The 11,435-nt window shown below is 33.4% G+C and overlaps 2 protein-coding genes across 3 annotated transcripts; one reads left to right on the top strand and one right to left on the bottom strand.

Annotated features, from left to right (window-relative positions):
• Window positions 1-706: 706 nt before the first annotated feature.
• Window positions 707-3,915, top strand: LOC145598510 (putative inactive poly [ADP-ribose] polymerase SRO5). The gene is made up of 5 exons (XM_081654874.1): window positions 707-1,483; window positions 1,604-1,854; window positions 1,955-2,085; window positions 2,196-2,294; window positions 3,474-3,915. Exons 1-5 carry the CDS (start codon window positions 945-947, stop codon window positions 3,525-3,527), a joined length of 1,074 nt encoding a protein of 357 aa, XP_081511000.1. The 5' UTR covers window positions 707-944; the 3' UTR covers window positions 3,528-3,915.
• A 3,028-nt stretch (window positions 3,916-6,943) lies between these two features.
• LOC145597859 (uncharacterized) lies at window positions 6,944-9,888 on the bottom strand. 2 transcript variants are annotated; one of them, XM_081654115.1, is made up of 4 exons: window positions 9,758-9,888; window positions 8,838-9,427; window positions 7,590-7,745; window positions 6,944-7,455 (listed from the first exon to the last, which is right to left on the bottom strand). In XM_081654115.1, exons 2-4 carry the CDS (start codon window positions 9,393-9,395, stop codon window positions 7,120-7,122), a joined length of 1,050 nt encoding a protein of 349 aa, XP_081510241.1. In that variant the 5' UTR covers window positions 9,396-9,427; window positions 9,758-9,888; the 3' UTR covers window positions 6,944-7,119. The 2 variants fall into 2 exon arrangements, with proteins under 2 accessions (XP_081510241.1, XP_081510242.1); XM_081654116.1 differs by having other exon boundaries at window positions 8,838-9,441; window positions 9,758-9,871.
• Between the last annotated feature and the right edge of the window lie 1,547 nt (window positions 9,889-11,435).

The following is an 11,435-nucleotide window of genomic DNA, read 5'->3' as shown; positions in this document are numbered from 1 at the left end:
AAATATGTATAGCGACAATAGAACCGAATATATTTCAACTGCACAAGGATTATATTAGAAATGCTTTTCATGAGTATTACTTGAATTTGTCTAGACCAAATTCAATTCAAATAATCTACCACCTTAAAAACCCAATTAATTTACGTAAATCTCTTAAACTCTGTAACCCAATTCATTTACTCATCTAATCCTAAATCTATCTAAATATCTGATTACCACCTCAAAAACCCAATTAATTTATTCATCTGATTCTAATTCTATCCAAATATCTGATTACCACCTCAAAAACCCAATTAATTTACGTAAAATCTCATAAACTCTGTAACCTAGTTAATTTACGTAAAATCTATGCTATTCAATTCACTTTCTTAAAACTTTCATAGCATATTTCTATAAAATCGAAATATTTTTTACCAAAAAAAAAAAAAACAAGGGTAAAATAGACAATTCACCCCAACCTCCCAAGTGGCCCCCCCACTTGATACCGCCTCCCTCCCCAAGTTTCAAAGTCCATAATATTTTAATTTAAAAAAAAACAACCTTTCTTAATTTAGTAAACCGACGGCAAACTCAGAGTTAGATATTTCCTATTATCCACCAAAAAAAAAAAAAAAAAAAAAAAAAACAATTTGCGAAATTAAACCGCCTAATTTAAAATTTCCATAAAACCGCCTTTAAAAAATAAAAAACCGGAAACCATTTACCTTTGAAGTCGGTTCATCTGTTACGTAAATTCTTTCCCTTTCTCTCTCCTCCCTTGTATAAATACAACCCCACTATTTTCATTCTTTTTATTATTTCCGACAATTTCATATTTCATGAACCTAATTTTCTGAAATAATCACAATAATATTTTCAATTTCTGATGAAATTTTGAATTTCATTTCATCAAAAATCCTCAAATCAAAACTCCTTGATTTTGATTTTCTGCAAATCTGATAACAATGGTAGCTTACAATGTCCAACACCTTGAATTCCCCAAGAATCTCATCACCATCGATTACGACAACGATTCCTCCTCCGTCTCCGATTGCGAAAGCGGCATCACCGGCGGAACCGGCGGCGGCACGGAGGCGGTGACGTCATCATTTTCCTCCGGCGACCGGCGGCGAGGAATCTTCGACGAATCTCTCGCTGTTGAGCTCAGTAACGATGAAAGATCCTCCGAGGTGATTCGCCGGAGATTCCTCTCGGCAATGGAGGATGAGACGGAGGTGGTTTCCGTTCATCGGAGGAATTGGTCGTCGGATTATTCAGCTCAAGCTAGGGTTCAGTCGTTTCAGTTTCACTCCAAGGGTTTGGCTGCGAAGCTTGGTGGCGGCGTTAATGGCGGTGATTCAAACTCCGCCATTAAATTTGCTTGGTATGGCGGTTCTAAAGAGAGGATTCAACGCATTTTAGCTCGCGGTTTTAGCTTCCTTGACCTCGAACACAACAATAATGCCGCCATTTTTCTCTCTCCTGATCATTCCCCTGCTCCAAGGTCATAATCAAATTCAACTGTTCATCTTAATTACTGTATTATTATTATTAATATTAATATTACTCAATAAATTATAATTTGCAATGATTTTTTTCTGATATTTTGATTGAATTTTTGAAGTGTGGAGAAGGCGATTCCAGACGAAAATGGAGTTCGACATTTACTACTATGCCGAGTTCTTCTCGGAAAATCGGAGATAATTCACCCAAACTCAGCTCAAACAGAGCCAAGTTCCGATGAATTTGATTCAGGGGTTGATGATTTTGAGAATCCAAACAAGTACATAATCTGGAGTACTAATATGAATTCACACATTTTGCCTGAATATGTTGTTAGTTTCATAACTCCACCGCCTTCTTCTCCGTCAAGAGGTAAATCCCACCGCTCCTTTTTCGACCCGTCCTCGAATAATAACCAGTCACGTATACTATTTTGGGTCGTATTAATTAGATTTTCTTGTGTTTATAACAGGGAATTCGCGAAATCGGGTGAAATTGCCAGCATCGCCTTGGATTTCTTTTCCAGCATTAATCTCAGTTTTGGGGAGATTCTTGCCTGCTGATGCTATTTCCTTGATCAGCAAGTATCATTTGGAGTATAAAGTATGTCTTTAACAACTTTAATTACTTTAATTATTATTAATTTAATTTAAATCATTATTACTTTGTTTTTATTAAGCTAATTGTATTTATTTTGTTAATTTATTTTCCAGGAAAAGAGGATTTCAAGACCAGAGCTTATAAAAATAGTGAGACAGATTGCAGGGGATAAGCTGCTGATTGCTGTTATTAAATCTTGTAAAGGCGCTAAGGTAAACATTTTTAATTTTCGGTTATATGACTGCTATCGGAATGCATGATAAAATCATATGTCGGTTTTATGTTTAGACTTTGAACCAATCAATCAATTAAAGTCTTAATCCCATACAAAGAAATGCATGATAATAAAATTATACTCTGTATGTCGGTTTTATGGATTTAGAGTTGCATAATAGGAGTAAAATCATGTTTAGAGTTTACGGAATCAATAATCAATCAAGTCTTAATTTCATAAGTTGGGTCGGACTATAGTTTAAGGATAGTTTAAGGAATGCATGATAAAATTATGTCTCGATTTTACGGATTCGAAATTGCATGATAAAATCATGATTAGAGTTTAGGATATTGGAATGTTACAATAAAATCATGTGTCACTTTTTACGGGTTTTTGGTATACGTGTATGTACATGCCGGATATCATTTAAAGATCCTATGTTTGGATTAAAAAATTAAAGTCGGTTAAGAGACGTTTAATTATTTTAATTTAATAATAGGTTGGCATCTTGTTCATGTTCATACAAATCCGTATAAAATTAAGTATTTATTATGATTAAGGGATCAAATTCGGGGTACTTATTCAACACACTTTTACGGTAGAATCAGATTCAGATTATATTTGACAAATGTACAAGTATTTTTATAAATTATAGTACTCTCAATTTGACAAATTGTGCAAATTGGGAAATGCATTATTGTCGTGAACTTGATACACCCTTATCGATTACGTTTGGTGGTTGCTACAGCTTGCTTGCATGCTTTCCGTGTTCCATTCGTTGTTTCGGATCATTTCTGATTTTTTTCCCCACGTCTATATTCGCCTATTCGGCGCGTCTTTATTATACTTCATATAGAAGATAACTAACTTCGTTGGTAAAGTATTGAGTATACGGGTGGACCAAATCTCATTTGTAACACCGAATTATATATGACGAAGATTACATTGGAATATAAATTACACAAATGATTTTTGAGGTAGTCTTTATTTTGTGATTATATAAATCACTTATAAATATCACGGCGTTATTAATTAAGATTGTTTAGGCGTAAGATTGCAAATGTTTAGACTTATTCTTAATGAGATTTTTCTTAGTTTGTGGACTAGTCGTCGTGATTTTGTTAAAATGTGGTCGATATGGAATTATAATAAGCTAATTATTTTTCTTCTTACGCAGGAATTGAAGATGCCATTTGGTTTCTTTCGCAGTAGGAACACTAACAAGGACTAGAAAGCTAAGAAAATTGATTTTTTTTTTTTTTTTTTTTGAAGGGTAAGGAACGAAGTTGTAACGCATGAAGAGTGTTATAGACTTATAGGGTTTAATTCATGTCATTTTGATTTGTTACCGTTGTAAATTTGTATTTTGGGAAATGGGTGGGGCCATGGATTGGATATGATATAGAAAGAAGAAGAAGAATTAACATGAATGGGATACATGATTAGCATTAATTAGTTTGTAGTGATCCTAAATGCTCAAAGAGCATATGATAATGTAGTGGTTGCTTCTGTATTGATAGATTAGAGCATATACTTGTTTCAAATCTTGTAATAGAACAATCTTTTACTACTGTAAAAGAAAAGCAATGAAAGGGGTGACTTTGATAACATTTCTTGAACTTTTCTTCTTGTTGGAATATTTCCAATAATAATGTTATGTGTGAGAGGTTATCCCACATGAAAAAAGTAAGAAGGGAATGTATTGTTTATATTGTAAACAGTTAGATATGAGTTATGAAATGGGCTAAGTGATGTTTTTGGACATGTGGGCTAAGTGGCTTATATATATTTATAATCAAAGACTTAGCACTTAGCATGGGAATTAAAGCCTAAAACGATAATTAATTTTTTGTCAGTTTATTTTAACTCTGATTATTTAATTATATATTATTTAATATTTAATTAAATGAAAATTGAACAGTTACAATTATCATAACTGTTAACTGTTCATTCTTATCTTTTCGTTAACTGCCAATTTTGATCTATTTAAGATCAATACTGGATGAATTCACGTTCATTAGTTTTTCTCCCCTTTTCTCTGTTTTTCCTCAAAAAGTCCAGGGTCTCAAGATCGTTAGTACTAAACGCTCTTGAGTGTTCAATCTTTGTATCCCAAAAACGTGTTCATCATAGCCTTGTTAGTACGGTGGGGCGAATAACGTTTTTAGGAAAGTGTTCTTCGTACACGCCTAGATCCATTGTATATTTTGTTGTTCCAATCTATTTTTCTACCAACACTTCTACTTTCGATTCCCATTTTTTTGGGTTTTGGCTCTAGTTAGTATCTACTCCGATCCGTATAAGACAATTAATATACGGAGTATTTATTATCTTACATTATACATAACGAATTTGAATCAATACTCCATAACATTTAAGATATTTTCATTATCTTGCTTGCCAGACCGTCTTGTGTGTGGCTAGCCACACCGTGTGGCCACTAGTAAAAGAACAAAGTAACCAATATAAAACTGAAAAAATAACCCCTATAATACTAATTGGATAACCCCTATAACCCTAACCAAGTAACCCTATAGCACTGACGAAATAACCTTTTAAACACTGACCAAGTAACCCCTATATATTACACTAACGAAGTAACTCCTGCCACACGGTGCGGCCAGCCACATATAAGACTTTGTGCTTGCTATTTAATGTTGTACATCTTATCTAAAAGGATTAAAATGATATATGATGTAAATCGTATATCTTATCCGAAACAATACATCAAGCACATTACTAATAGATCGATATATCTTATTCAAAACGATACATACATAAACTGTTATGAGCAAAAAAATGTACTCCGTATGTATCTTATCTAAAACGATAGATGACATTAGTGATAGACAAGATTCACAAGAAGAGTCAATTTGAATAAACAAAACACATGAAAGACACACCCACACAAGAGCATATGGGAGGTTTAACAAATCAATATAGAAATAGAAAGATAGAAGTAGACCTCAACATTTACGGCCTATTCTGATTGGCTGAATTGAGCTGAATTAAACTGAATTGAACTGAACCGAACTGAATATTTTATAAGAGAAGGAAATTAAAGACGGAACTGAATTGAACTTATTGAAATTGAACTAAACCAAAAATAATCTAAAGAGAACAGCCCCTTAAAGAAGGGATAATTAAAATTAAAATTGTAGCAATATTATTAAAAGAAGTGAACATGAAAAAACGGTCAATGAACAACCTTACACTACTCAAGTGGCACGTGAAGAGAGAGAAAGCAGGCAAGCTAAGGGGCAGCAGAGCACTTGCACAACGCCCTGAGAAGCCGTCCAGAATGTCGAGTCCACTACAACGCACCCACAGCAGCTTACCAAAACCGTGGGTGGGGGACTCGTGTTTAGCTCGTGTTAAAACCGTGTGTTTTTGGTAGTTTTTTGTTAAAATAATTGTTTAAATTATAGTACTTCGTATATTATATGGTAATATGGGATATGATTTTATGATTAAGATCACTTGTGGTGTGGTCCATCTGAATCTATTATATTAGTTTTATTGGATGGCTAACAACATCAATTATTTGCCCAACTTGGGTTATGAATAATGATGTATTGAATTGGATAGTTGGATTATTAGATATGGTTGTTCATTGTTTTGTTGATTTTTTCAATATGGTATTGTAGATTTGGAGAATATGCTTTTGTATGAAAGAGAATTTTTTTTGTCAATTACTATCAAAAAAGAAAAAGAAATTAATTATCTTGTCAATAAAGTATATTCTATTCACCTGAATTTTATGTGTTTTAACAAATTTCAATTTACTACAAATAATCAGAACTTAAAATATTAGACTTTAAATAGCACTCTCTAAATTTCTTTTATGTTTTCACCATTTCAAATACTCTTCTCACCCTTTGGTACGAGTGGGTTGGTTCTTTTGCCTTTATCTATCAAAAATGATCCTTCGTATGTGACGAACTTAAAGAGACAAACCATAGCGAAATGATATGGTACATACTACATACACAAAGAGGAGAACCAGAATTGGAGAGATTACTTGGTAATTGCTATGAAGCCACCAGCAAATCCAGTTACACTATTGGGCTGACAAGTAGACAACTATTCACATAAGCCCATTGTTACTTATCAGCCCACTCCAATCACAGTTCTGCATTTGATGTTTGGATTTTCATCTTTCTAGGCTTCTAGCATTATATGAAGGCATGAAGCTAAAATTTTCTATTCTAATCCCTAAATATGTGCTCTTTTATCTCATGTATTTTTCCACACTTCTATGGACTAAGGAGAGTTATTAACACCATTCTTGTCCTAAATCAAGGGCATAGATATTTATATTTTGGAATTAATGGATGAATTATGTTAAGAGTCATAAATTACAATTTTATAACAATATTCTCAACGTAAATTGGTACCAGTGAGAGCCTGAGATAGTGTCTTCAACTCCTTCATAAGGTAGATGAAAATTTCGAAGAGAAAAGTTCCATCAAAGAAGCCTTGCAAGGTCAACCTCAAAATCATTCAACACGAGAAAAACAGGTGTTGGCCATGGTTCGAATTAACCATCTTGATTCTTGTAGGTTATACCTACATCATGCAAATGATGCTTCTAGGAACTGTCAACGAATCAGAACAAGATTGAATGAATAATTCTTAGAAAGCTAATTTGACGAACATATGAACTTTTTATAGGATGATTAATGTCATCTGATTACATATGCCAGCATTACAATAAATAGTGTATTCCCTTCCTACAATAAATAAATTCCCACTTTACAAGTTTTGATCCAATAAACTACTGCTACAGAGCACTGCATACCTAACATAGTTGTGGTTTCTTCCTAACTGTTTGCATTGTTGTTGATGGATTCTTTCTCCCTCCAAACTGCATGTACTTCATCAGTTCGAAATCTTTGTGTAAATGTTGATTCCTCGAGGGGGGTAGATAATCCATGAGCATAAGCAAGAAGACCAGTGTATGCAATCATGGCTCCATTGTCAATGCAATATCTATCATCAGTAGAATATAGCCGCCCACCTCTCTCAGAACACATTATCCTCATCATTTCTTGCAATCGCTCATTACAACCAACACCCCCAACTATGAGAACATCTTTTGCATCACAATGAGCCATGGCTCTTTCTGTTATTTCAACAAGCATAGCAAAGAGAGTTTCCTAGGACACCAGCCACCAGATACAAAAAAAAATTAATTTACAGAACACAGATATCAAACTTTGCAGATGTAAAAATTAAAAATAAATTGATAAAAATTATGAGTCATCACAGCATACATAAAACAAGTACGTACTTGCAGAGAGTAGCATAAGTCAGCAGGTGTGCATTCATTGCTTTTAAGTTTTTCCTCAGCTGTAGTTTCGATGTAGCTCAATATGCCACTAAATGAAACATCCATTCCCTTTACGGCATATGGTAGATCTATGAATTTCTCACCCTTCTTAGCAAGCTGGGCATAAACAGAAAAAAGGCCAGTTAACAATTTACAAATACAAAGCACAGAAAATGACAACCACATCCAATTTGGATCCCTCTGTTATATTTGGAGGTGTCTAATTGTATAGTTGTATGCAATCTCGCCCCTTAACTAAAATAAATAAATAAATAAATAAATAAATAAAAGAAAACTAGTAACAGTATATAAATTATGAACAATAAAAACAAAATATCAGGATGCAAAAGAGGAACATGACAAGTTGATTACAATACCACAACACTCTATCTAGAGCACACCACCAAAGATGGGAATGCACGTCTTTTGTATATGCAAGTATAAATTTTCTTCGCTTCCAGCCTACTAAACTCTCCTATTTTATTTGAGGTGGGAAGTATCTTGAGGAAAGTATTTGTAAGATGTTAACTTTCTCTATTCTTTGCAAGTGATCACATTGTAATAAACTGATATTACTCAATGTAATAACAGTACAACGAACGAGAAAACTCAGAAATTTGATAAAACAAATTAATGGTTTTACAAACGATAGTAGTAGGTTTAGCCTACAAAGCTCTAATAGCGACTTTAGGTCACAACTCTCCTAAGAAACTACTCCAAAATTCTGCCTGCCTCTTCTTTCTCTCCTTTACCGATTTATACTAAGGCTAACAATTACTAACCTAATAATAATAGACTTCCCATATTGCCCATACTACATTTGATAACTACTAACATACTAAACTACCCATAATACCCTCCCCTATGTCAGTTCATTACACACATAAAGTTGAGCAATGCAATAATGAAATGTTAATACAATGCTCAAAGCTTACACTAAAACTAAAAACTTGAAGTTCTAAACATTTGGCCACTTATCGTGCACAATAAAGAATCCTACATGTAGACGACTTTCACTATAAACTGTGAATAATGTAATGGAGTACAGAGCAGCTAACTGCTAACCAACAAATTAAATCACAAATTTGACTAGATTAACATTATCACTAATAATGCAGTTGCTATACTTCTATATATCTTCAACACAAACATAGAATGGGAGATGACACAATCAATAGACATTTTGTTAGCAGGAGGAGCTCAATTTACCTGTTCAATGTTATATCCTGGACTAGGATCATTTGAAAGTGTCAAAACTCGAGCAAAGCGATCCAAGCAATTACCAACAGCAATATCAATGGTCTCCCCAAAAATCCGATACCTTCCCTCACTATACGCGATCACTTGTGTATTACCCCCACTAACATACAGCACAACAGGATCAACTGCTCCTGTAACAATCCTCCCCATCTCAATATGAGCAACACAGTGATTAACACCAACAATCGGCTTCTTCCACAGCTGCGAAAGAACCCTTACCACAACCGCGGAAACTTGCAAGGGAGCACCCATTCCCGGGCCTTTGGTATAACACAGACAGTCAATATCATCCGGGGTTATTCCAGCCGTGGTGAGAGCAGATTTGACAAGGGGCAGGACATGTTCAAGGTGATGGTGGGCGGTTTCTCGGGGAAGAAACCCGTGTCCTGGTGGGGTAATGTAGGTGTGTCTAGGGTTCGATAAAATGGTTCCATCTAGGGTTACAACACCAACACCAATCTTATTAGCTGAACCTTCAAAACCAATTGCAATCATTCTTTTGCTCATCTTTTACCCACAAATTGATGCCCACTAAAACCCTAAAAGATTGAAACTTTACACAAATGAGTACTTCATCAGACCAATCACTGATAAATTACTCCACATTAGTCCCATAATTTGCAAAATACAAACAGATTAATTGCAATAGAATCCGGGAAAATGTTATTTTTTATTCCAAATTCAATCAATCTAAGTTAACTGTTGAAACTTCAAATCATGGGTATAGCTTTATAGCACCAATTTAAAGCACTTGAGTAAAAAGAGATGATTCTTGTGAATGAAATAATAGTACCAAATTACAAATTCAAATGATAATTGAACTAAAAAGTGGAATGAATTAAAGGAGAGGGATAGAGAAAGTAAAATACCAGATGAGTTGCAGAGCAGAGGAGGAGAAATGTGGCACGACAACGCCGCCGGGCAACTGAAGTTGGGACAAGGTGAGGACTGACGAATGAAACTACATAAAATCTGCGAGTAATTTCAAGTACAAGTAGAAGATACTCAAGTTTAAGGGATAGGTTAACATTTTCCATTTATGAGTAATAAACATGAGTGTTTGTTGACATTTTTTTATTAAAAATATGTCATAAATTCTTGAACTAATTCTTTTTTTTTTTTTTTTTTTTTTTTATTATTATTATTATTTTTTTTTTGACGGGATTATTATTTTTATTATTTTTTTTTTTTTTTAATTTAGGGTCAAATGAAAAGATTCTTATGATAAGAAGGATGAGAAGTGATCTCGTGCGTACAAATAAAATAATCTAATGTCCCATATTGCATATTTCACTAATGGCATATCTATAAATAACACAAATCTTCTTTTCTCCAATTCCCTTTTCTTCCCTTATTCCTTTCCCTCTCCAGCTTCTTCATATTTATCAATCTTCCCTTTTTATTTCTCTGCACAGAAGATCTAAAAAGAAAATTCCCCCAATTTTTCTCTTGATCTCTTATACCTAAATCCTCTCTTTTCCCCATCATTTCTCCCTCTCTCCTCCATGATCATCTTATTTCAACACCTTTGTTCTCATATTTCATCAAGAAAAAAAAAAAAAAGTTATGTTATTTTGTATGTGGCTGACCACACCGTATGGTCGAGGTTACTTATGTAAAGATTACCCGATCGGTTAGGGTTACTTGGTCAACGGTTACTTATTTAGGGGTTACTCGGTTAAGGATTACTTGTTAGAGGTTACTTGATCGGTCAGGGGTTAATTGATCGGTTAGTGATTACCCCTAAATAAGTAACCCCGGCCATACGGTGTAGCCGACCACATATAAAACTTTGACAAAAGATCCGTTAGGTTTGTTCAAAATATTTATCACTAATTTCATAATTTATTGTTTTTTCTTAGGCACGTGGGTTAAGTAGCATTAGATTCGTGTTAGGGTCTTATCAACAACTACCCACTCAATATTAATCAAACGTGTTATTTTGTATTGTCTCTTTCTGGTGAAATTTTTCGAGTATTAGGATTGACATCTATAATTAATTTTATTTTTGAACAACCTTTTAATTATTTTCAGAGTTTGATTAGTTTTCTATTTGAGTTTATATCACTCCTAGGCTTCACGGTGAAATTAAAATATCCCGTGAAAATACAAATTGCGTTGGGGTCTGTTCACTTCAGCTCAATTTCAGTTTTTTTTTAAGTAATATTAGGCTAAACATTGACAAATTTATCGAAGATAACCTTTTTCATATGTTGTCAAAAAAAAAAAAAAAAAAAAAAAAAAAAAAAAAAAAAAAAAAAAAAAAACCTTTTTCATATGTGGTATAGATTAGACTTGAGCTAAAATTTATTACATATTTAGATAAAATTCCTAATATTAAAAGATAGTATTTAATATTTAATTAGTTTAAACTTAAAAATCTCATTCGCCAATTTTGCTTAGGTGGCATTTGAATTATTTAATTCTAAAAGAAATTAATAATCTCTTATTTAATTGGAAACTACTAAGATTTAATATTTAATTAATTTAAACTTAAAAATCTCATTCGTCAATTTTGCTTACGCGTCATTTGAATTATTTAATTCT

Source organism: Chenopodium album, chromosome 20 (assembly GCF_948465745.1).
Source record: "Chenopodium album chromosome 20, dcCheAlbu1.1, whole genome shotgun sequence".
Lineage (NCBI taxonomy): Eukaryota > Viridiplantae > Streptophyta > Magnoliopsida > Caryophyllales > Amaranthaceae > Chenopodium > Chenopodium album.
This window is presented reverse-complemented; position numbering and strand designations above follow the sequence as displayed.

Coding starts and splice junctions, on each gene's coding strand:
- LOC145598510 (XM_081654874.1), top strand. CDS start 945: ATGGTAGCTTACAATGTCCAACACCTTGAATTCCCCAAGAATCTCATC. Junction 1,484..1,603: donor GATCATTCCCCTGCTCCAAG/GTCATAATCAAA, acceptor GAATTTTTGAAG/TGTGGAGAAGGCGATTCCAG. Junction 2,086..2,195: donor AGTATCATTTGGAGTATAAA/GTATGTCTTTAA, acceptor TTTATTTTCCAG/GAAAAGAGGATTTCAAGACC.
- LOC145597859 (XM_081654115.1), bottom strand. CDS start 9,395: ATGAGCAAAAGAATGATTGCAATTGGTTTTGAAGGTTCAGCTAATAAG. Junction 7,746..8,837: donor CAGGATATAACATTGAACAG/GTAAATTGAGCT, acceptor GTTTATGCCCAG/CTTGCTAAGAAGGGTGAGAA. Junction 7,456..7,589: donor ACTTATGCTACTCTCTGCAA/GTACGTACTTGT, acceptor CTGGTGTCCTAG/GAAACTCTCTTTGCTATGCT.